The following is a 26,649-nucleotide window of genomic DNA, read 5'->3' on the forward strand; positions in this document are numbered from 1 at the left end:
TCCGGCCTGTTAGCGTTATTACCGCAGAACGGGGCTCCGTAACAGGGCAGTTTCCTCAGCAGATCTCCCGCGCAGTTGTTGGTGTGAGACGGCAGCCATCACAGTTTGAGGAGTTTGCGGAGCTAAAGAGAGGCGTCTGAAGCGGGTCAGGTAGCGCTCACAGTGGGCCCCACTTTCCCACACCTAGCTCTTTTCTATCCAAATCTGTCCCGGGGGGGTTTCAGAGAGTGTGGCTCATCCACATCACCATCTCCCGCTCCTTGCAAGGGACAGACATGCATAATTCAGGATTGTTATCTGTCTGCTGCTAACCCCCCACCACCCCCACCCCACACCCCACACCCACTCCATATATACGCACATGCACATACACACAGATCTGCAATGAAACAGTCTGACTGCACATCAATGATTCACCAGACAGCGCACCCCCCCAGACCCCCCCCACCGCATCCCCCTCCCCTCCGTAGAGGGAATCGCGCGGAGCCGACAGGGACTCTACAAGCATGCAACTTCCCATAATTGGAATGAGAAAAAAAAAAAAAGGGTGAGTGGAGGAAATGCTGTATCAGGGATCTGGCGAGAGCGGCATAGGTGTTCAAACAGCCATTCAGCAGTGTCAACCAGCAGATGTGCGATTGGGTGCGTACTTTGTCCCCACTCGTTAGCCACAGGAAGAGACTCCGGGAGAGGACGCGAGACGCGACATGGTGCCAGGGGTTTTGAAAAAGTAGAAACACTTCAGAGTTTGGATTCATCTCTGTGAAGAAGACAGATTTTAACTGTCTGAAATGCAGCAGCACTGGGACTAGAGAACGGATGCTTTAGCCTCCTTTAAAAAAAAAAAAAAAAGGAAAGAAGAGAAAATCCCTCCCAGCTTCCTGCTGTGAGCATCTCCGTTTCCCCGGGTTGCCCCTGCCTCTTTATCCTCTAAGTTCTCCTTCTTTCTTCCTCACTGCGCTCACCTTTTTGTTTCTTAAACATCACAGGAGCAAATCAGCAGACAAGCGATTGTACAAGTTTTCTCAAGCTTTCAAGAATTACCACCATTTCATCATGGATAATCACGGTTAATAACCCTTCTCATTAAGGAGACGAGAATCACGGGTCATTAATATTGTTAATATCTTCTCCCTTTCCTTCTCTTCTATCTCTCTTATTCCCTTTCTCTGCGTGCCAGAGGGAGCGGAAACAAAAGGATGACTAAAAAAGAGCTTAGCGCGACAGTGATTAACCGATCGGGGTAGATGGACTGTGATGAATCAAAGTTATCTCTCAAATCTTAATAACTGGAATTAGACCCTGATTAGATGAGCTTTGGCTACAGCAGGGAGTAGTCTGCATTTTCACTTCAAAGAATCCCACCCATGTAAACCTGTCCCTCCTTCCACTGCAGAGCAAAGGCAGAAAAAAAAACTTCAGTGAGGCAAATAGGCCAATGGAAAGCAGAGCGATGGATTACAAAGGGAGAGCAGAGAGAATGAGAGGAGGCAGAGATAAGGTAAACGGTGTTGTTACACCTGTTTTCCTCCCAGAGTTTGTTCATTGTCGCTCCTGCTTCTCCCGTTATCTCTTCCTCAGTTTGCCCCTTTTTCCTCCAACATGCTCGGGGTCCAGTGGGAGGTGTCATCGTCTCCCTGACAGGGGCGTAATGACAGTGGCACTCTTCCTCATTTGCATATGTTTGCCATTGTCACAGCGGTCAAGGAATGTCACGTCGAGATTCCTGAATGCTTAAGTAATGGCATTTTGTCCCCACGAGGAACTCTGGCCCCACATCACAACCCCTGTGTGTGGAAGGGGAAAAAAAATGACAGAATTAACATGACAATCAGCTGATTCTAAAACAAATGTTGGCATTTTTTTTTAGCCCCTGTAGGATTACAAAAGCAATCTGAAGAGCTGCACACTGGCATGACGACACCGTGGGATTGACTTACGGGTTGATATGAGCAGAACTGATAACTGTTCAGTCTTAGGAGTCATCAACAGCAATCTCAAATATTTTTTTTGTAGATTGCCTGTACATGTCAATATCCCTTTGTTCCGACGACGTTAGAGAAACAAATACAGAGAAGAAAGAGGAGTTTGAAAAAGTTATTTGGTGAGTTTTTGATCGGGTCAAAGCAGCACAGTGTCTGTTCTCGCTAATAAATGAGTCTCAACACCAAACTGGATGCATCCCACAAGTTAATCCGAATTTTGACACCCAATCTGGAGTAATTAGTCCCAGATGTAAATATCTGTTATGCAACAAAAGAGGCAACAGCACTGAAACAGACAATTATCTCCTCTTATGGCGTTGGCAAAATGCTATGAGTCTAACCATGTGTAACTGATGGCTTTTTCACAGGGCCTCTAGGCTTATTTGGATGTGTTTTTGTTTATTTATTTCTTTTTTTTCTGCGTTTTTACTGTGCGCCGCCTGAGCCCAGACAGAGCGGTGGCTGAGACAGACAGGTTCATTACATGTCACAGGAGTTCAAAGTGATCCTCTGTCTACTCTGTTTATTAAGTGGCGCTCCAGCGTCTCGGAGGTATAGTAACACTCGCAGTCGCACTGCTAAGAGCAGTCCCATCTCGGTACGAGGCTCGCCGTGCAGCGCCTCTGCTGCAATGTAATGAAGAAATCAGCAAGGGATTGAGGAAAATGAACTCTCTTTCTAATACCTCCATCCAAGGACGTGGAGCAAATAAGTGCTCCCAATAACGAGGAAAAATCACGTTAGAGGCGATGAAACATATGTGACACGTGAAAACGATTAAGCCTTTTGGAAAAACATGCACGAAATCGAAATTGACTTGGACGCGGAGCAAAGACACAGAGTGTTTATTTTCACGAATTGATTTTTCCACAAATGAGGTGGAAACATGGAAAGACGGGAGTTTGCAAGGGAGGAAATGTGAGAGAAAACAATAAGCCTCTCCCCAGCCTATTTGAAATCATAAACCTACTGTAAAGGTGAGGAAGACCGCGTTTCTGTTGAGGTGGGGGTGTGTTGTGAATCTGCATTAAATTGGGCTGCCTCTCCACACCTCCCGGCTCTCCCGGCTCTCTCTCTTTCTCCCAACATTGCGCTGTAATTGGTTGACTGGGGGGAGGGGAATAACCGTTGCACCAAATATGTGCCTCATCATGAGAAACTCCGCTGAAGGTGTTTTGTTTTTATCGTTGTTGTTTACCTCTTCTGAGTTTCTCTTTTCGAGCTCACCTTGGATTCACTGTGTGGCATGCGGTTGTAATTAACACATGCCGCAGCCTCTGGTGAGTGTTAACAGAGAGAGCCGGAGTAAGATCATGTGGCTCGCCTAATTAAAATGGACCCGACTAGACAGCCTTTATTTATGCGCCTTCAAGACAAAATGAATGCCAGTTGCCTGTGGAAATCATCGCAGGCCGTCCTTTCTCCTGCCTGCCTGACTGCCTGCCTGTGTGCGGGGCTACAATTAACCAAGCACCAGCAGCAGAGCCGGGGACAACAAGAGGCTTTCATGCAGCTGGCTGAAAACCACTCAGTGTTTCGTTTGGGTTGCATCAACTGATTGCCGCACGTTGGCTGAGCTGCTCCGCACTTTTCCCCACAAACTCTGCCCGGGTTGGTGCTGTGACGGCCCAGCGGGATTTGTCACAAGTTTGCCACTGTCACTGTCAGGCGGTCATTATAACCAAATGAGCAGCGTTGTCGAGGGGAGCGCTTGGTGCATGATGCTTCGGATGACACAGGAACAATTTTCAGCCCCTGAAAAGCTTGAGATTCACTTAAAGATGTTATGTCATCTGTTATCTGACAAAGCGAGTCACTTGTTTTCCATGAAGGACTGAGACAGCGATGCTTTATGTTAACTCCATATTAAACTATTCATGCTGTTTGGATTATGCAAGACACAGCAGAGCTGTTCATAAATCTGTTTGAATTGCTTAGTGTATAGAATCAGGAGGAGCGTTTCTTGCTTCCGACTATTAGTGTCATACAGTAGGAACTATGTAAAGCAGGCCTTTGCTGAAAAATGATCCAAGCCGCATGTGAGGGAGCTGAAGCCATAAAGCTGCCCACTCCATCACGGCTCCTATCGCTGAGATTGATCAGCCCGCTCCCATTTGAGTGATTTCCCTCCGGATTCAATGCAGCGCAATTAGTCGCCTGCCGTATTTTGCTTTCGCATTGCTCTTTGACCCTCCAGCGCACGTGTATGAGTCAGTGCAGCACTCTGCCGATATGAGTTCCTCCTAACAGCTCCTGTATTTGCACAGCCCATCTCCTCTTGGCCTTTCAACACCGTCCCTCCCACTGCCGCTAAAGAGGATCACGGATCGCTGGCGAGCAGCCAAGTCGTTCTACCTGCTGAGATGGAATATAGCCCTGACCATCTACACCGGGGTTAGCACCAGTCTCTGTCTCTCTCTGAGAACTGTATGCTGGGAGTTTCTCTCAGACTGCCAGCCTCAGCATCGGACATCATCACATGGCCTTCCTGACCTCTTTGGCTCCTGACGCTGACTGTAAAAACAAAAACTCCAATCCAAAAGTGATCTCCTTAAGTAAGGGTTTCCAATCCAATTTTACGCAAGGAGAGTGCTTAAGATTAGAGATAGTGTTTTTATTGTGCTCTTCGGTAATAGGAGTAGAAGGGATGAAAGGAGAGATAGAGGGAAGGAGGGAAAGAGGAATGGAAAGGAGGGGAGATCGATAAAGGATGCTCTTGCTAGTTGCCTTTATTCTTCGTCTTCATGTCCATGGAGACGAGGTTTAGGTGGCTCATGGCAGCAGGCCATGTAAGGGGGGTATTAAAGTGCCGCAAAGGGACCTGTTCTTTTCCAATAAACAGGCCTGCAGGTAGAGAAACACCCGAATCCCAATATAACAACGACTCGTAGCACTGGTTCGCAGCCGTAATGAACAGCAATATCTTTCGGTGGAATGAGATGTGCTGTGTACCTGACTGGTTTGTCATGAAGGGCTTTTCATTAAGGCAACGTGGATTATCTTGATGACGGCGAGTCAGCCCCAGCGAAAAGGGCACGCGGTCGCACTGGGACAAGCACAGCTCCCCTGATTTGCATGGGCCTTTTTTCTTCTCCCAGTTCATCTCCAGTCGAATAACTCGTTTGTCACATACATCAGAGGAAGGCGAAGATCATACGAGAGCCAGTGTTACTTTGTGTTTCACTAATGAGGCCTTTACTCTCCACCTCCTTGCTTTCGCCCCGCTGCCCTTTGAAACAGCAGCAGCATGGTGCTACAACACTTTGGTAGTTTTCTCTCCCCAACACCCAGCTCCGGGCTGTTATCCTGTTTGTGTGTCACTCGTCTCCTGTGTGTGTCCTGCGAGTGTGAGGTTCCAGATTGTGGCCCGAGCTCAGAGGGACACTTCGGGGCAGATGATGATTTAACAAGTATAGTGGAACGTGTCATGACTAATGTCGAACTGAGGCATGAAGAAGAAACGGCGAACAGCACTGCAAGTGAGGAAAGTAAACTAAATCACAGGCGTTCCTAAACTAAGAAGCCGAGGATATTGCAAACAAGAAACTAATACCAAAAAGCTCTCGTACAATATGCTCAACAGAAATAGGAAAGAGAACAAAGCACAAAAACATTTCTTAAGGAAAGGAGATTTTCATTTTATGACCAGAGAAGAATCCACAGATCTTGAAAAATAGTCAACACCACCTGATGATTAATGCCACAGTCACATTCTCATACAGTGTGTTTCTCTCTTTTAGTGTCATGATTTCAGGTCCTATCTCGGTTCGGGGATATTCGGGATATTTTGACATTTACACGAAATATAAACGATCCCAACTCTTCAGCTCTGTGTTGATTCCAACGTTTTCACATTTTTTTTAAATTTCCACGTCATTGTAGGCTTCACATCGAATCCACACTCGTTTCTGTTTCCACCTAAGTTATCTGACAAGTTGAGGATGCTCCTGGTTGGACAAAAGCAACAGCACCATTTAATCTTTAGGCTTTCGCTTTCACTTCAGCTTGTACGCACATATATCATCTATTCGTTTTGATTTGAGAACGCTTCAGTGCACATGGAAAACCAAAAAGGGAGCATCTTTTGGTGGGGGAATTTAAACTTCCTGAAATATGATGCAGGGGGTCCAATTTAAGTATAACATCCATCAGTATGAGGGTTCACAAGACATTAAGACCATATGTTGAAATGCGACTGCAAGACACAAAACTCAGATATCAGTACATATTGACAGTCAAGATATATACATTGCCTGTGTTTGATTGGATGAAACTCTGTTGCAGGATGACACTGAAATGCGCTGCGGCAGAAGCTGTGACGTTCTCAAGCTTTCTTTTTTTTTTCCCGCATCCCCTTCGTTGTTTTTGCCAGAGCCCTCGGCTTCAGGACCCCCCCTGTGCTAATGTGGGTGTGAAAAACTAATGAGGACTCTGTGCTGTTGCGACGGCCTGAGGTGCCACGGTATCCCGGATTTAACCAGTCAGTGCGTCAGCCAGTAGCCCAGCTAGCGGAATGAGGTTTCGCAAAACTGGAGTAAGAATTTGATGCGCGTATGATGATCTTTTATGTATATATATATCATATAAACACACTGAACAACTCCTCAGCAAATCCTCAAAATCACGAATCAGGACCATGGGCATCGGCCTTGACAGTGACTAACAAAAGGATGAGAAGTGGAGCTTTGATCTGCTTCATGACACGGACCGTGTTTGATGTAGAGTCGAACACAGCACCTTCTTGTTTCCAGGCTACTCAGCTTTCTGTCTTCACTGGACTGTTGAGCACCAATGTGTTGATGGTTTTGCTTGGGCTGGTGTAAAAAGGAGGACACAGGATCTGGTAGTACTTTTAGCTGTCACACCAGGAGGTGCATCTTTTCTCTTTTTTTTTTTGAGGTAACCAACCCCCATTCTCCTTTAAAATGGGTGCTTAGAAGTTGAAAATTGCCAACATCAAGAGCTTCCTTGAATTAGAATGCCCCGCAATGCAAGTGTGTTATATAATGCCATGACTGGAGGGAGAGGAAAAGTAGAGCACAGGGGTAGAGATTAAAAAAGTTTCTGCATAAAAAGAGAAGGGGGGAGAGATGAGCATGAAAGGGAAACAGGGGAGGAGGGATTGAGAGAGAGACAGAGGAGATAGAAATGTAGTATAATGAAAAAGAGGAGGGGGATTAGGTCAGACAGGAGTGAGGGTCCACTCCGACGGCAGGAGCAGCCTTGAGGCCCAGCAGGCTGCAGGAGGCTGGTCAATCCTTCCCCTCTCTCAAGGCTTCTCGCTTTTTTCATTTAGATAATGGAGCATTTCCTTAATTGGCAGAGCACAGTTTATGCTGAGGTTTGTTTGCCAACACGTCAGAGTAGAATTATTTCCACTACATTTACAGCATAGTGTTGCTCAGCTCTCTCATTAAAACCACAGCCTCCTCCTGTCCAGAAACAGCGTTCTGTGGAAATCTGCAGAAGGAGGCCAAACACCACAGCAGCGAAAAAAGAGAAGGAGAATAAAACACATTTATCTCCTATCTCACCATCCCCAGCCGGCTTGTAAAGGAAGAGGCAGAAACTTCTCTATCTGTTTACTGTTATTGTTTTCTCCAATCATAAACCCTCACTTCTGGCTGCTATTGTGTGCTTTTTCCTCCTTTCTCTCTTATCGAAAGAGTTATGCGTTGAGCTCGCATGATCTGTATCTTTAAATTTGATTGAGGGTATTTGTGGGGGGTGTTATTGGATTTTGGTGTTATTGTCTCACCTTTTCCCTCTGTGTTTTTAATGTCGGGATGGATATCCGCTCCAGCAGCACTGATCTCACCGTTCTGCTCATTAGTCTGGATTCGCAGAGCCTGGTGCTTCGCAACAATAAGACATGCACTTGTGTAGTCCAGCCATTACTGAGTTTAACAATGTGCACCAGCCAGAAAAGTCCATTATTTCTGCAGCTCATCATCTCAAGCATCCACACGAGACAAAGGGTCTGTGGAACAGCTTCGTTGCAAAGGGCCATCAATCACTTAAGTCAGGAGCAGAGACAAAAATAACATATGTGGTGTAGATAACACAAACTGTGGGTTCTGGACGCATGAGGAATTAATTTTATTAGAGATTTATGAATAGGACAATATTTTGGGCCCTGACGGAAATAAGCATTCCAATCTGTACCAGAAGTCGGAATCAAATGCTTGGTCACATTCTTAGCCTTCACTGATTTAATTAAAATGTCCCCCTGTTTTTGACATTTTAATTATCCATGGTTCTTGTGTGGCTACTTAAAATTAAAACTTGTTAAAGTCCAGATTAAAAACAACAGAAAGCGGCACTGCTGGGGGTCGTTTTGTGTTCCAACTGATACTGTGAGACGGAAACAAAGGCAGGGGTGGTGGGAAAAGCTCATAAAGCGAAGCGGAGGTTGGTGTTAAAAGTTGTAACGTGGCGCTTGGAGAGGGAGCAGCTGCTACTTTAACAGACCTGTCATTTAAATCAAAAGCCCTAATCAAAATTTTATCAATTAATTGATCTTTCCTCTTGTGCTTTGCCACAAGTGCAATTGAGATTCCCCCCTGACTGTTGCCCCTCCATGCGAGCCATGCTCTACAACATAAACCGTGTTCATTAGCAATGATCAAGGAATTCTCTAATCCGAGCTGAGCTGTGATATGACTGCTGTTTCCCCCTGACTTAGTTGGTCTGCAGGACAACTCTCCCCAGTTGCCTTCCAGTTCGCACAGGGGAGCTCGCACGTCTTTCATGCTGCTTGCGCTACTCAAACAATGCAGTTCAACTTTAATCTCGACCGCAGCTTTAACACTTGCCTCCTGTTGTGTGTTTCTCTCAGGGTAACCAAGAGGCCACCAACCCACCAGAAGCGATGGCCCAGCCGTACACCCCAGCCCAGTACCCACCTCCCCCACAGAATGGAATCCCCGCAGAATTTGCCGCACCACACCCACTTCCGTCACAGGACTACACCGGGCAGAGCCGGGTTCCTGAGCACGCCATGACCCTGTACACACCCACACAGACGCACAGCGAGCCGGCCGGCACTGACAACAGCACGCCCGCCATCACCGCCACCACGACCGCACCGGTCAGTGTCCTTCATCACCTGCAAACACTGTTCTCAGCAGACTGTCAGCAAGTAAAATATATTCATATTCTCTTCTTTTACCTTTTTTTTTCATATCATTGCATAAGATGTTTAAATAAAATGCTAAACTGTTGATACTTTATGAAGTTAGTATGTTGATATATTGTATCATCAATGTTAAATTGCTAAATGTGATTGTCATTGTCATTGTGACATTTTTATCAGTAACAAACTAAAAATGTTTGCTTCTCTTTTCCCTCTTTCCATCGCCTCCCGGCCTGAAAAGCTTTGTAGCACAATTTGTGCTGCAAGATGTCTGCCCCCCCCCACATACATTACTTTGAAAATATACGTCAATAGATTGCTGCTCTGAAAATAAGTTAATACACAGATATGTTCCCTCTGTATCTAGTTGAATATCATATTTATTATAATTGTCTGAATAAAGACGGTGTATTAGGGCCATATTGAAGAAACAAAAGTTTGGACTTTTCAAGAAGTCACAATAGAATAAAGTTATAATTTAATCAGAAAACAGTCATAACATTCTGAGAAAATAAACAAAACATCACAGAGTTTCATAACTTCTGGACCCCAAATCTTGAAGCAATCATTGTTTCATGAGAAACTTTGAAACCCTTTTTGAATATCACCCTGATGTAGCCAACGATAACCTCACAGTCGACCACTACCAAACATTTCCTCCCCCATTAAAGAGACCATGTCCTTCAAGTCCGTTGTTATTTGTTAAATTTATACAGAGGTTAGATGCTCCACATTGCTCACTGTAACGCAGGCGACAGAATGATCTTTGGATATTACCCCTCTAACATGATACAAAGCCTAAGATTATGACCTTATTCTCATAATAATTTGACCTTATTGTTTCCTCTAAATCTTTTTCCTCTATAAGTGGCCCAAATACTCCATCATAATGAACTGACATCTTGCAGTGTTTGAAAAATGTCGCAGTTGCACCAGCCGTGTTGTGACGTAGTACATCTAGGCCCCGAAGCAACGTTCTAATCACTTTCCAAATCATTTTCCTACAAACACAAAATGACCTTTCTTAATAAAAAGCTGGAGTTCTGCACATTAGTGAGCAGCGGCGGAGTCTGGTGTCATGGCAAAGATTGCTTGTTGACGAAGGAGGTGAATTTGATTGAAGAGGCGCTGATGAAATCAAAGTGTGTTTCTAAAGAGTAATTTGAGGCTCCATTAAAAACACGTAAACCTTTTATATATCTGTGTGGAGATTGGACATGCTACTGACATGGATTATTCAGGACCCTACGATCGTCTTGATCCTCGAAGGACAAAAAGAGTGGTGCCATTTTCAGCCAGAAAAAAGCATCTCCTTTTTAATCAGCTAATTAGCTGTTAATGCAGTCAAATGTTTGAGACTTTTATTTAAACATAAGATAAAGTCCTCTGCCAGGACCTGATTCGGCACTCCAGCTCGAAAATAACTCTCTGGCAATGCTTCACGTTGTGATACGCATCTCGGAAGTGAGTGTAATTTAAAATTATATATGATATATTTCATTCTTGTGTAGTGATACCTTTTATATGAAATGCCTTGACCTGGGATTTACCTTAACAGGAGGCAGATGTAGATAAAAGGGAGAACGACTTGGCTCCAAACTTAAGAGACACCACTGGAAAGATGGATAATGCTGGCAGAGATGAAAAAAATAAGACCTTCATACCTTCTTCTCCCCTTTAGCATTAAAACACCTGCTGGGTGAGGTCATGGCGAGGCCACAGCCCTCCTGAGAGAGATCTGGGTCACTCATAAAGAACACTGTTAATAACTCCATTTTCCCAGCCTCACAATTATCGTGCGGCTACGGACATTTGGCGTCAGAAAAGTGCTTATACGGCACAAGCCCGGCGATAGAATTGCACAGCATATTATCATCGTCCTGTAGTGTCGCAATGTTTGATTTAAAGATTTGTGTGACGCTTCCCAACTGCTCCATGGTTATGCACCGCACTTACAGTAATGGCTGACACACAAGCGAGTTTAAAGTGAGGAGAGACTTGGCAGGAGGTTCAGCCTCCACCTCCTCCCCCTCCTTCTTCTTCCTCCCCCTCCGACACTGTACACCACTCCTACACTCTCTGTCTCTCACCGTCTCCCCTCTCTCTCTCTCTCTCTCTCTCTCTCTCTCTCTCTCTCTCTCTCTCTCTCTCTCTCTCTCTCTCTCTCTCTCTCTCTCTCTCTCCATTTCGCATTTGATTTCATTTCATCTGTTCACCCGCTGTGAAGAAAGCCCAGAGATGGTGGCCATGGAGAGATGAGAGCTCGTCTTGCCTTCCTTCATTCTATTCCTCTCTCGCGCTGTCCCCGCTTTCCTCCATCTTCATTCTCTGCATCCACTCTCTGCCCCACTTCCACCCATCTCTTTCTCAGGGAGGACAGAGAGATGAGATTAGTGGGGTGTAAACAGAGAGTCAAATCCCCGGGGGCCGCTGGTGTAGTGTCGCCCACCGCTGTGCTCCCCGGCTTTAATGACAGACCCAGCCCGTTTGCTCTGGGTGCCACAGACGGGCCCGGGTGCCTTTGATTAGGGCACCCTGCAGAAACACAGATTGAGGGAGCAGATCAGCTACTCGCAGCGACTCTCCCCCCCTCGTCCCCACCCCTCCTCCCTTGGCTCGACTCTGCTGCGCTCAGCTCCTCTACCCCACGACGACGCTTTACTCTGCACATCTTCTCGACTTAAAGACTTAAAAAAGAGTCAAGAGAGAGTGAAAATTCAGTGAAACGTATGGATTCGTGCGAATTCCCCGCAGAGAGCGGAGCGTGTGTATGTTTTAATGAGGCGCAGGGACTCTCCTCACTTCTCCTCTCTGTTTCTGTCTATGTCTACCAGTCCCCCGCCTGTGCTGGGAAGGTGGCGTTGTCCAGACCCAGACCTCTGAGACCTCGCTCTGTGCCATGTTCAAACAAGCTGACTTGAAAGCAAGTGACTTGAGTAAGAGAGGCAGCCCCCAACTTTTCTCCAAATCCTTAGAGATGAGGGTAGCAGAGGGCTGCCAGGAAGCTCTGCTGGAGAAAAAAAAAAAAACTGAGCTCGTTATCTGGCTCAGTTCAAATAGTCTGAGGTTTGGTTGAATTTCATGAGTAATCATTCTCTTTTCAGATAACAAATTAAGGCAGTGGCGTTAGGGCAGCACTCAATTCCAGATTTTTCACAGCTCGTGTCAGCGGCATGAAGACTTTCCAAAGGGTATTCTGGGGGACTGTGATAACATAGACCCACACACACACACACACATGCACGCAAACACACAAGGGCTTTCTGAAAACATGAGTGAGCACATGCAAACATTTATTACATACACGCACATGCACATCCTCATCTCACATGAACTGTGTTTAAGGGATTGAGACTCCACCGGGGTGTAGCTTTCAGAGGCGGTGCTGACGGCAGCATGTACGCCACCATTAAACGCCGGCTTCCATTTTATCTGTAAGGGGGAGGGGCTGCCGATGTTCACACTGTAAATTCAAGATATTATAGATATGCTCAGAGTTCCAGAACCCGACAACTCTCCTGGATCCTTTAAAGGATAAGGCAGGTGATGCAGTGTATTTTTCTTTGAAGAGAAAACTCAAAACAACAACTTTCTGATGTTTGTTCAAGCTCCAACTGTTCCGTGTGAAGATATAAATACTTAATAAATGCTTATTGAAAAAGGCTGGGTAAGAAAAATTCAAGGGCACCTGAGCAAAGCACATACCTCCACCAGGGCCCTGCAGTCCTCTGAAACCACATTTAAATTCACCAGATCCAAGTTTTTGTTTGGAGCTGCACCAAACTGCACAAACTCATAAATCTCAGTCCCCTAAACATGCCTGTTTTTTTAATTAAAATTTATTATTCTCTGAGAAATACACAAAAAAGTAGAAACAAAAGTATTAAGGAAAGTAGGAAACAAATCCTGTCCCCGGATCAGGACCAAAAATGTAATAGATTATTTGGCTAACAGACAGACAGTAGGTAAAAATCTGTCAGTTTTTAATCTGATTGAAAGAAATAGTAAATCCACTGTAGTGAAAAATCAAATCCATATAAACTGTCAATTGTGAACATGTCACTGTCTAGCGCAGGGAGCATAATAAAATAGGCCTTGATAATAGTGACATCGTAGTCATTGTATTTTGATGATATTTTGTTGAGTATCTCCAGACGTATTATTTATATATACAGACTAAGAGCCCGTCATTTAGATTTACACAGTTGCAGTTAAAACCGAGCACTGCACCACAGTTGCTGACTTCTCTCCTTCAGTTTTCACGTATCCACGTCTATATCTTAGGCCATTTTCATAATCAAAGCAGATATTTTCTAAAATACACATCCTTGTCTTTCGTATTGATGATTCAAGTACCAGCGTTTCATGTCTGTCTGAGCCTCCGAGGTGCTGAGCTGAGCCACGTCTGTGCAGAGACTGAACAGGACTTTTATGGTCTCCTGAAGTCCTGAAATGACTCCGACACTTCCACCTTTTCCTACTTGGTATGAATCAGGGCGAGTCGGCGGGGGCGGCCCCTCTGCTCCACCACTCACTCCCCTCACACCCCCTACTCTCGGGGGTGATGGAGGGGATATATTAGCAGCTTCTTTAGAAAAAGACAACAAACAGTAGAGGACCAGGAGAGGAGAAATAATGAATTAAAGCTCAGGCATTATAATTCTTGTGAGCGAAGACTCAACCATCCCCCCACCCCTCTACCCCCCCATTTAATCGGATGTAATCTACCTGCTTGGCAGCATTCCAATCAGATAGTTTCAATTATGCTCTTGTAATGCCACTCTGTGAGGAGGGGGAAAGTGCTGAGCAGAGCACTTTGCAGGCGATTTGCAAATAACAGCAAGGGAGTCTTTTAGAGAAATGACTGAACAGGAAGCCGGAGAGTTGCCGGAGTTGACAGCTCTCTCACTCTCTGGTTTGCTGGCTTTGGCGGTGACGGCGTGTTTTGCATCCCACCTCCTCCTCCTCCTCCCCGTCTCCGTGACAGCAGCTGTCGGGACAGTAAAGTGCCACTGATGGTGGCCTCCTATGGTAATACGGAGGTAATTATTTTCCACTGGAACACCACCATCTCACAACCAGGCAGGCAGGTTAGATCCTCGGGAGCGGCGTGCGGAGGCAGGCATCCCGGGTCCCAGTGACACTCACAGCTATTGAGTTAGTAGGAGGCAGTCTGGGGTGCTCGGGAGTCAGCAGTTCAGTATTTGTGTTCTACACATGTGTATTTGCCCCTGGTGTCAGCGTGCTGCTGGCCTGTCTGAGCACAGACTGAAAGTTAATCTGGATGTTTGCAAACACGCAACCACGCCTGCCGTGATAAAAAGCCAGACAGACAGAGCTGGAGGACAGTGGTGCTCAGTAGTCTGGCAACATACGCTAAAGGTCGATAGTGTCATGTGTGACCGATGAAACAGATTGACCCACGGGGCTCCGGTACCTTGTCACCATCCACGGTCCCAGCATCTGTCTGCTATGTGTCACCCCCAGGGCCCAACATGGCTACTCAGGCTATTAACCTCCAGCGCGGGAGGACACGGCAGAGTTAAGACCCCTCCGCCCGTCTCTCTCTCTCTCTCTGTCACAAATCCACTCCTCACCAGCAGGCCGGTCATCGTGGTGCATTTTCCGGCTCTCCTGTCCTTCGCCACTTGTTAACCTCTGGTCTGGACAGAGTCAAAGCCCAGGCAGGACTTAGGAAGCCGCCACCAACCTGCCCTACCTGGATGGCTGCAGGGGAGACAAAGTGGGACCTTGAATCAAACAACTGTCACTGTTAACAATGTATGTCACCGTCTCGGAATGGGCCATAAAAACCAAATAAATGACAGCCATTACAGTGGGGATTGTGATTATGATAATGAGAATAATAAAGGCGATCATCATTACGATCATGATGATAATGATAATACTGTGATGATGAATTATAATGAATAAATCCCTACCCCATTTCCTAAATGGTGGGAAATGTATCACTAAGAGAGGCCTGCAGCCATCCGACCGGCTCGGAGCAGGGTGAGGGTTATCAGCGTGCGTATGCGTGTGTGTGTCATTCGAACCGTTTGTACTCCGGCAACAACCTACTCCCTTTTCACGTCTGTATCTCAGTACAAGATTGTGTCCGTGTATGTGACTCCCCAGCCAGTATACAATGTGTTTGCCGTGCTCAGAGAGCACTTCCCGGGAGACCTTGCAGTTTACATATCACATTCAAACAGCTTTTGTGCTCGATATCTGCCACTTCCACTCTCTCGTTTCTCATTCTCCCCTCCTCCACACGCTACTTTATTTAGTCCCAGAGTCAGCGGCCACTAAATCAGGACTCATTTTTGTTCATTTTGATCAATGGCTTGCTGTTGCCGAGTGGAGACCGCCCCCACGGCATCAAAAACAAATGTTCAAACGCTCAAAGCAACCTTTTGTTGTTGTTGTTTCTCTCTGATGAGTGACCTCTTGTGGTCATGAGAGCAATTACGGCAGTGTGATGTACTTATGGGTTTGCAAAACCTCGCAGGGAGGGAATAAGGCAAATGATTTTGTGTCTGATTTTGACACCACTTCTTTGTAGTTCACCTCCTGCCAACAGTCTTTTAACCACGGCTGGATCTCTGCAAAGTTCAAATACACTATACCATCACCTACAGAGCTCACCAATCCACCGGGTGCATTTCATTTGCACATAAAGGAAAACAATGGAATTCATTGTTCATAGGTGCTGACACTTCTTTACAAACAACATTATTATTATTATTACCATTATAGGCTCCTGTCGTTGTTCCACTGTTTTTGGCCATACACCAGCAGCTATGTTACTTTGGTGCGATCTTATGTGTGAAGTGTGTAACTGACAGGTAGCTGCAAGTTCAAATGTCAGAAGAAAGAAAGGGACGGAGCTTTCTGTTTGTACTCTTCCATTTCGACCATTTTTGTGCACGTCTTCTGAAAGCTTATGGGCGCAGAAGAAACAACAAAAAGGAGCAGTACCACAGGAAAACATGGGGGGGCAGTGTAGCTGATAGTTCAAGCAAGACAACCATAGGACCATATTTCAACATTGGCAGAGGTTTTTGAGGAGAGACTTTGCGAAAAAGAAACTACGGGCATCGATATGATGTTACTTCGCCCCGGCTCAGGGACACAATACTGCTTTTGCTTCTTTCTTAATTACACCTTCTTCCATTGTCTACATTGTTGTTGTCAGAAACCCTTGACTCAGCGCTGCCCTCTAGTGGATATGTTACTGAATAACCAAACGTAAAGGATGCAAGGAAGTATGTGGGCAGGGACCGACATATCTTTTTTCAAACATAAAGGTAGCTAAATAAGCCTTTAGATGTCATTCAAAAGCTACGTTAATCTACGATATTCATTGAGGAAACTTTTAAAACATGAAGAATTCTAAACAGAGTTTTGTTTATTTGTTACAGCAGCAGCTCTTCTGGTCTAGGAAGTCAGTGATCATGGATAATATCCACTGTTAATTTGTTCAACACATTGATAGGCTTTATTTTTTTCTCTACATGAAAACCACTAATCGCTCGGACACGAAGCTCAACAGAATCAATCACCACGTGTGGCTGCAGAGGGCGCTGTTGCTCAGTAAAAGTTACTTTAATTGATCTATCTACTATTTTTCCCCTATTCGAAAAAATTATTAGCAAAATATTTGTATGTTGAATATATCTCAGCAGTTTTCCAGCGTACAGAATCGCCAGTTTCTCACTCCCTGTTTGTGGCCCTTCTACTCACCAACAATGTCAGATGTCAAGAAACGTTCCTTCATTCATGGTCGTATTCCAATTTATATCCTCTTCAAACTTTTTTACATTTTTCAAGTATTCAGTGTGAACCTTAGATATAACAGGAGCGAACGAGAGAAACCTTCACACCCACTCGTCTTCAAGCTCGTCCTCCTCATTCACACATGCACCTGGAAACTTTATTCAAACTTTAAAACATTGATTGAAAATAGGACTGCAACACATCAATTCAGCTCTTTTGTGCCCTTCACACTTTTGACACAATTATTCACCCTTCAATTGTCATGAGTTCTTCTGACCTTATTTGGATTTTTGTATCTGTGTCTACGGTGGGTGGAAGGTTCAGAGTGAAGTGAGTTGAACCCTTCTGAATATTTTTTATTCAACGCGTCCTTGAGGTCACACATTTCACTCTTCACACCTTTTTTGCCATAAGTCTGTCGTCTTTCAGCCAAAGTGTGAAATCAAACCAAACAGACTCACACAACTTGCTGCATGACTCCTGTGAGTGACGGGAGGATCATACACCTACTGTATAACCCCATTGACTTCAATGTAAACTGAGCTTAGAAAATCTGAAGAAAAACGGAAACAGAGGCAGATTTAAGTCACTGTATCTCAACAATTAACGTCACCACGCTCAGCGGAGTGTAACACAATATGAACACTGCGGTGATATGAGTCTGTTACTGTTTACCCTGAGTTTGTCTCTCAGCCCAATCCAGGTCTCCAACAGCACTTGGTGCATTCGCTAACAGTAGGAAATCCCACAACATTCTAATTTTAAATCAATGTTTCTAGCACTATAGTTTACAACCTTAATTTTCCAACTGTGCATTCTCATTCAGTTACTCCTTCCTTCAAAAGTAGGGTTTTACTGGACTCAAGTCCTTTTTCACCTTTTTACTTTCTTTATCTTTGTGGCAGTTTAGTTTCAGTTGAGTCTGTGTCCTGGTACAATTTGAGTCCCAATCAAACTTGTTTCTGTCTTCACACGGCAGTTTTTATTTTTACATTTACGTAATAGTGCTTCAGTTGCTTTTAATACTTCTCTTTCTTGTGAGTTTAGCTGCAGCTTTTCCTGTTGAAACAGAAATTTCAGAACTCACATTTTCTTGGTAGAATTATATTAGTAGACCTCAGGCACGATGGAACCTAACCTGGCAGCTTCAGTGTGACAATAACATTCTTCCTAACACCTCCAGGAGTCCCTGCACCCTGGAGTTTAGCAAAAATAACTCCGGCACAAAACTAAACCCATGACTACAAACTAACTTCTTTTTTTTTTTACTTTTGTTTATTGACTGTTTTCTTTTTTTTCATTTTTCGCATGTAAATATATATTTTCAAATTTTTTTGGGATGTTTTTACTGACGAAAGAGGTGCAGGATGAAACCTTAGCTTATATATCTACCCTGTTTTTATACAGTTTTAATTTACAGCCACGAACATATAATATAAGGTATATACCCAATAGTCTGCAACAAATAGTCCTGTGTTCATATCTCACTTTTAATGAACTTATTTTGAACATTTTTAGTGGATTTTATATTTTTGCTTCCTTCTCAAAATTATTCCATTAATTACCTAATTTTAATTAAGATAAACTGAAAGATAAACTTTATTGATCTAATGCAGAGAAAAGCATGATAGCAGCAGATAGTAAACAATGAAGAAGACAAGAGAGTGAAAGTGAAAGTACAAAATAGAATGAAAATATGCAATAAAATAAGATAAAATAAAAGTAGAATATTTAAAAACACCAGAGGTATGTACATGACATCTTTTATTATTTTCATTCGTTTTAATCCTTTTTTGTTTGTGTTTACTTTGGACAGAGACATTAATTAACATTAATTAAATAATTTAAATGTCCTGACTCTGCATTCATATTTAATGCTCAAGTGATATTGATGTTATGAATATCAAGAAATCACATCACTGTCATTAACGTTGAACTGTTTGTTTAACCTGCTCTGAATCAGAGAGACGACATCAGAGGATGCTGATTTGTGAAAGTGTCATTTTTATTGACTCAAAAACCACCAAATATGAGGTCCTGTGTAGATAGACTTGTCCCACACCGCGGGAATAAAAGAGCGGATGAACTATGTTGTTGACCAATGAGGTTTTGTCCACAGAAAATACATCAGAGAAAGAAACTGCCTCAAAAACAAGGTCCATCTAAACAGACAAACCACCAGCTCCCTCAGTGGAATCCATCACCGGTGTCACACAGAGAAACAAGTGAATTTGTCATTGACATCAGACACGTCATTTATATAGAAATGTCAGCATAGCATTCTCATAATGATGGAAACAACAACGCTGAGGGCTTTGGGCCTCGCACTCTGATGCCTGTGTGCAAACGTCACCAATAATGTGTCTTTAGTCTAGACATGTCAGGGCTCCGTGGGATCTATATCCACGCCTTTTTGTCAGCGCCTTCAATCTTCCCTGTTGCTCAAGAGCTAAGTGCAAGAGATTAATAAGTGGATTTGTAATGCACAACCTCAGGTTTGACACTATAAGTCATCGGCTGTTTATCGCTTTGGCTTTCTCGCCAGATTGAAAAATGGCAGATGCCGAGTAAGTTAGTCAGCCAGGCCTCCCAACCCCACCCCCGCACCCTGCCACATCCACTCCCCCCACACCCACTGCCTGCTTCAGGACCGGGAGGTACAGTATACTGTAGCAGCTAATGAGCAGCGTGTGTCTTTTCTGTGTTTGTTTCCCTCCGGCAGACAGATGATGTGACGCAAACAGAGGGCTCTCAGCAGCTCCAGCTCCAGCACTCAGACTCTTCAGAGAAGCAGCAGCCCAAACGGTTACATGTCTCCAACATTCCCTTCCGCTTCCGGGACCCTGACCTAAGGCAAATGTTTGGGGTGAGTGTGCCTGCGAGGAAAACTCCAGTTTATTAATACTCCTTATTGTCTTGTGGGTTAGGCCTTCATCTATTAGTTATAGTGATGCTGTACTTGTCAAGTTAATTACTGAGAAATGACAATGAGGTGGCAATGCACACTCAGCATGTACAGTATGCAGATCCCTGTTCACACCTGGTGTTAACATCCGTCCTGAGTGATTCGATCACAAGTGGTCAGTGCTAAGTTCAGGTCTGAACGCACCCAAATGTGTCCTGAGTGGTGACCACATTGAGAGGTGGTCTGGGACGCATGTGGTTGCATTCTTTTCGTAATGATAATGCAAATGCACATATGAAGGACCACCTACTCAGCTGACGTCCTCTGACCCGCTACTGTTTCACAATGAACATATTTTTTACACTTCTCGTTGACCTTCCTTTCATTTGATTGTGGCCACAATATCAAAGCTGACCACTAGGGTTGGATGTCGTCTGGATTTATTTTGGATACCGGTGCTAAATTGATACTTTTAAAATGAATTCGTGCCAGAACCGACACTTTTCTCCCAAAAAAAAAGCACAAAACGACAGTTGGTGATAAGAGTGTCTATTTTTTTGCTACGGCAAGTTGGAAGTTGAAATTTAACGAATTATCTGTTAACAGTTTAAAGTATATTTAACTTAAATATACACTATAAATAAGTGCAAAATTCACAAGATCACACTACAAATAAAACGTATCCAGACGACCAACATTTTCATATGTGGAATCTACAATAACATTTACAACAAAATAACAGTTCAACTCTTAATACCACAAAATACTCTCTGCTTTAAAATATATCCGTGTGTCGATACGTGCTTCATTAGGTGTTCCTCCGCTTCTTCCCTCTTCTCTCAGTTTACTGTTGGATCACAAACAACAAGGTGCACACCACCACTAACTCTACAAGCTGTTGCTTACCGATCACACGGTCAAAGGAGACACATTTTCATGACAGGTCTGAACAGATTAACCTAAAGCTGTCCACCAGTGATAAGGTTTCAGGACGGATGTTAACACCAGGTATGAACGGGGGCCTAGAAGTATCTAAAGACGTTCCAAACCACGTTAGTAAAATTTAATCCACCTGAAAGGATGGTAGTGAAGGCATCTCACCTCGCCTGACACAAATAAAGAAATTATTACACTTTGGCTTATTAAGCTTCATGAGAAATGAGCAGTGGGACCAAATCGCACAACAACAGCCGCATAATTAATGGCATTTACATCATTAACTACACTGTCAGGAGAAATAAAAAGTGCTTTCTGAGTTTTTACAAGTCCGGAAAAGTAGAGAAAAACAGGCAAATCAGTCACAATCAGGTGCTGATGTGTGAGTGGGGGGGGGGTAAAAACTCCCTGCTGCACTTGAGCTATGGAACCCAGTACCCTGAAGTTTTACCATTCATCTTTGTCTTTAACCCGTCGAGGCTGCTATTTAGCCGCCTCCCTAAATCTCAGTAATTAACCTGAGCTTGATGAGAACAATGTCATTAGTAACAAAAGGAATGGTGGTTCAAATTAGGGAGGAAAAAGCAGCAGTATTATCTTTAATTTCTTTCTGTCTTGGTCACTAGAATTATACATTCATCCACACAAAAAAGCTTCCTAAGTAGCTTTTAGACCATCGCATAACATTAAATTGTCCGCTGAAATTGGGACGGAGGAAACCGTTTGTCCTGATTACCTGTTCAGAGGTTACACACACACAGAGCAGACAAATATTACATATCAGCAAACCAAAGGTCCTCAGCAGAAAACTTCTCTTTGTCTCTGGCTCTCGCCCCAATTAATGAGGCGATGAATATTTCAACAGCTCACCCGTGTGTCTCGCAGAAGCCTCAATAAGAATTGACCCAAACATCCCAAATTCAATAATGATAATGGATCTGAATGGAGACGATGGCCAAAAATGTACTTTAAATGTTATGCGCTAATTGGACCATTAGAACCCAGAGGCGTTAATTCTCATCGTTATGAAGACAACATCCAGCTGATGATATTAATTACTGCCCGGGCTGTGGCTTTATAAATTGCAGACAACATGGCTGCTCTCTCTCTCTCTCTCTCTCTTTCTCTCTCTGATTGTTAGCTTTATTGTTCCCAGCTCTGGTGCAGGTCATGTGGAATCCAAATCGCCTCAGTAATTAGCTCCGAGGCTTTGTGTGCCTGGCCCGGCTCATGCAGATATACGATACAAAATTGATCGCGTCCCACCCAGTCCCCCTCAATCACCCTCCTCACCCACGTGTTGCCCCCCCCTTCCCCTTTCGGCGGTTGGCATTGCGGAGGATTGTGGGATTGATTGTCTTGGGGTAGTGCTTGGCAAGGAGATAGCTGGTCCGCTCCACCCTCTGACATGGCCTCCACAATGGGCCTTTGTGTGATCAGCGTGTGGAAAGCTTCATCCCTCTAGCTCTAATGGCTTCTGGAGCGCCACCGGCTCAATACGCCATTACTGTTACGCTTGAGTGAAACCCACAGACACGCAGGCGGGAAGACGGAGGAGGAGGAGGAGAGTGGAGGTGCTGCACGGCCCACTAAAGAAGGCTAAACCCCGCCAGGAGCTCCATCTGCTCCCACGCAGCACGGAGAAACCCTCCCCGGTGACGCTAGTAGAGGTTTCATCGCCGGTAAAAGGCTGTGGAACCGGCACCCTGAAACAAGAAGGGAGGGTCTGAGATTCAGCCAGCGCACCACAGGGTTACGGGTGTGGAGAAACCTGCGAGCCTTTAACGAGGCGCTAAATGAAGGGCTCATTAGGACGACCACAGCGGACCTCAATCAGTAATTAGAAACTGTGATCTCTGAGAGCTAGCAAGTGTGTGGGGAATGAAAACACTCCAAGTGCGAGCGAGCTCTGCACAGCGCCCATGCTGCGCTACTTGAGGGTGCCCTCGTTTATGCGACCGGGTTCTTCAGCAGTGCTTCTCTCGGCGCATGTAAGGGCTCTCACAGCGTTTCCCAGAGCAATCAGGACCTCTGCCCCCCCTCACCCCGCTGTCACACTGACTGCTGTGCCTGAACATCCTCCACACTGCCACGCTACTGTTTGAATACACACAGTCGCTGTAGCGTAATTATAGGTTTCTGAAGAGCTTAAAGAAATCCAAGCTGATGAAAGGTGGAGGCACAGTTGATCGTGTTTGTTGCTCCCACACTGGCTGGCTGGAGGCACAGGAAACACTGTGTGTCATGAATTTGTTTTCTAGTTTTTGTGCAGGAAAAAGGCAGCAAGTCCACACTGTGTCAAAGAATCCCTTCAATTGCTGACATCTTTCTATGCATGTCGTACAGTTTTAGGTTATTTAATGTCATTATTTTTGCTACATCTCTTGGCTGCCATTGGATTCTGTTCATTTATGTGTAACAGCCACACTCTTTAAACTTGCTTGAGTCATGTAATTTAATTTCCATTTCCCCATAATTGTTTTAAGTGCAGAATGACTGGAGACGTCTCCACGGCGTTTCCTAAATAACAGTAAAGGAACCCATATGGAATTAGAAATGAACGGAAACCTATGGATACCTAGGGAAAAAAAGACTTAAATGTCTCAAGCAGCGCGATCAGCTGTGAAGTAAAATTAATTATTTTTGATAAATGAACATGTAAAAGCACTGGTGTGGGTTTAACTTCTGGATGCTTCTTCGTGTTTTCTGTCTTTATATTGATATTGAGTTGTTTTTATAGTCTGTGGGTGCATGGATCTGACTGCAGCCCTCGCCTTCCCTCTTGAGACTCCTCCCATTGGAGCTATTGTTTATCGGTGCTGCTGATGCAGCTGTTTTTGTGTGTGTGTGTGTGCGTGTGAGAGTGTGTGGGTATGAGTGGGTGGGTGGAGACAGAAGTGCATGAGATCACTGGTGAGCAACGAGCAGTCCCCTGCGCCATGTGGAAATCCACAAAGACGACTTCCTCTGAAACTAATTAATCGACGCCACAAGCCCATTACGCTCGGTTAAAACAATTAGCATCTGCACATTGCATGGGGGAAGCATTGTCATCTCAGGCGAGAAAGGGGCATCACGCTGGGATATAAATGTGTGAGTGTGCGTGATCGTAGCCGCCGCTACCCATTCGAATCAGCGGAGCTGCGCAGGCCAATGTGTGGATGGGATCTATGGAATATCTTTTAACGGAGAGGAAACACACCCTGATAACACTGAGGAGGTTTTAAATAACTAAGTCTTTTTCTTCCATTTGAACTTGGTGTGGTGAGGTCACTGCATTACCCTTTCGAGTGTGGGGGGGGCATATGTTTTTCGCTGACGCATAAACCCTCAGCTCCTCAAGCCCACTCACTCCAGCCAGATAATAGCCAGCTCCTCCTAACCCCTATTAGAGACTCAGTCAAACGATCCATCCATTCCCATTGAGCGTCGACCACATGGAAGGCCCATTTCTTCCCTGTTGTGCAGAAATGAAGGCGACGCGGACCGCTTGACAGGGTAATTACTTTTAATGAAATAATACGGCCATTGTAGACAGCAATTAAAAGTCGCTCTCACTCCACTCATTAGAGGAACTTACAGTTTACTTTCATTCCTCTGTTTTTTAATGATCCAAAGGCAGGCCTGTTAAATCGAAAGGCTGGAGCATGTTAACCCCTGGGGACTGGCCCTTAGGTCCTGTTGACTGGGAGAGCACACAAACAAAGAGAGGAAGAGAGGGGAAAGAACAGAAGAGACAGAGGGAGGCTTATAAAAGGACAGAGAGGTGCAGTTAGAACTGATCCAACAAAGTTTTCAGACCAGGTGATCGTGGAGGTGGATCCATATCTCAAGTCATCAAAATACCGTCTGATGCTTCTTTATCTCTCTGTGTTGAAACAAGGAAACAAACATCAGAAATGCTGATGTGCAATCAAAGACTCTGTGATCTCATGTAGAGTTTTGATTGAAATACAACAATGCACCAGAGCAGCAACTATGAGCTCTCTTTTTAAAGCACACCAGTGAGCTTAAAGAACTGTTTGCCGAGCTAACAAATGCAAATTGACCACCATTTCCTCACAAAAGCAACATTTCCATATTGTCTTAATGGTTTTTCTCTCTCCAGTCGTCCTTCTCATGAATTCACAGCCAATGAGGCTTTCTAACTCTGCCCCGCTCTTCTCTTTTTCTTTTCTCTCTGCAGCAATTTGGAAAGATTTTAGATGTGGAGATTATCTTTAATGAGCGAGGATCCAAGGTAAGTGAACTAGAACGCCAGCTGCTTCATTACCATGTACTTCTTCTGTTTCCTAATGATGGCATTAGTGTAGTGTGTACATTGGCTGAGAGTAGTGGTCTCTAAGCCTGGTCTGGGAGACATACATCCACCACACCTCTCTCTCTCTCTCTCTCCCTCCCCCTCTCTCTCTCTCCCTCCCTCCCTCCCTCCCTATTGTTTTTGTTGTTGCAGCTCTAACCCAAGTTGTGAATCATTAGCCCTGTCAATCAATTCATTATTGAGCTGTTTCACAATTCACTTAATCCACAAGCAGGCTGCAGGTCCTCAAGCGTATGGAGCTGAAACCACTTGTTAAGGGACCTGGTTCTCTTTGAAGGCCGGGTGTTGATTCCACAGATTCCACATTATTCAGGTTTTATCATTTTGTTTTAAATAGACGATAATTCAGGATAGTAATGGTGTCCTCTGGGGTGGTTTTGCAAATAAATGTTGTTTGGCTAAAAGAAATTTGGAGGCTAATACTAATGCTAACTTTTATTTAAAGTGTTTGTGTGTTGAATGCAATAAAGGTTCAAATCCAAGGTAGTTAAAGTGATTTTGAAGCAACACTATGCAACAGTTTCACCTGGAAATAGCAGCAGTTTCAACTCTGTATAACCTTGGTGAGCAGGCAGGATCTCCAGCGAGAGGTGCCGAAATAAACCATAAGTTCAAAAGATCAGTTGAAAAGGGCTTAGAAAGCGAAGAAACTTTTTAAATATAAAGAATTTTGAATAGAATTTGGTGTATATTTTTACGGAGACAGGAATATACACCATGCGGCCATGTATCATTTCTTTGAGAGGGACCACGCAATCAGAGCTGTGGCCAGGAGATTGATAAACTTTGTTTGCTGTACATTAAAACGGCTGGAGCTCAGAGCCCAACAGAATTACTTATGATTATTGGCTGCAGAAGGCGCTGTTGTTCAGCAAAAGTTGCAGAGTGCTGCTTTAAACGAGACATTTGAAAGATTGAGGTTTTTCAACAATTTCCTTTATTGCTAATAAATCCCATGAATCAACCAAAAGCATGAAAGTGTTTCTCTAGCAGCACTTTCTGGCCTGTCTACTTTGTCAGCCCTAAACCCAATGTTTCCTGCTGAAGGGGTAAATCTTTGCAATCCTATCACGGACATACAGATTTCAGGTTTAAAAAACATTTGACAATAGTTTTAATTTGCATCCACATTTGGTGCTCCAGTAAATATTTCAGAAAAACCAGAGAAGTACTGAAGCAGTAGGATTTTGTGAGTCAAAATAAAGTACAATGTGTGTAATATTAATGAAGGATCACCCAGTGCATTACTTACTGGTGTGTTTTTAAATATTTATTCTTTATTCTACTCTATATGGCTATATATATAAATATATATATAAGACATTAATACAGAAACACAAATATACTGGGTATAATTCAAATTTGACCGCTCAAAGTTTAATTTCAGCTGTGTCCTTTGGCACATCTATGTCCACGCATATATGTATTTTGATGCTAATTTGAATTCCTAAACCAAGATTAGCAAAAAGTCAACCAGGAAACTAGCCACAGCCCTGCTACGCCACTGCAATATCATTCTCCTAACCACCTACCATGGACAGGTGAAGCCTGCGGAGGTGTGAACAGCCGAGTGCTCCTCATCCAGCTG

The 26,649-nt window shown here is 44.2% G+C and overlaps 1 protein-coding gene across 7 annotated transcripts in view; it reads left to right on the forward strand.

Annotated features, from left to right (window-relative positions):
• LOC118123902 (RNA binding protein fox-1 homolog 3) overlaps positions 1 to 26,649 on the forward strand; it is a 255,107-nt gene that overhangs the window by 200,101 nt on the left and 28,357 nt on the right. For 5 of the 7 annotated variants that reach the window (XM_047344006.1, XM_047344004.1, XM_047344009.1 and 2 more), the window contains 3 exons: positions 8,824 to 9,126; positions 19,622 to 19,765; positions 24,927 to 24,980. In XM_047344006.1, the coding sequence (XP_047199962.1) occupies positions 8,824 to 9,126; positions 19,622 to 19,765; positions 24,927 to 24,980 (501 nt within the window). The remainder of the gene's footprint in view (positions 1 to 8,823; positions 9,127 to 19,621; positions 19,766 to 24,926; positions 24,981 to 26,649) is intronic. The other 2 variants (XM_047344007.1, XM_047344008.1) reach the window with 1 other exon arrangement.

Source organism: Hippoglossus stenolepis, chromosome 16 (assembly GCF_022539355.2).
Source record: "Hippoglossus stenolepis isolate QCI-W04-F060 chromosome 16, HSTE1.2, whole genome shotgun sequence".
Classification (NCBI taxonomy): Eukaryota; Metazoa; Chordata; class Actinopteri; order Pleuronectiformes; family Pleuronectidae; genus Hippoglossus; species Hippoglossus stenolepis.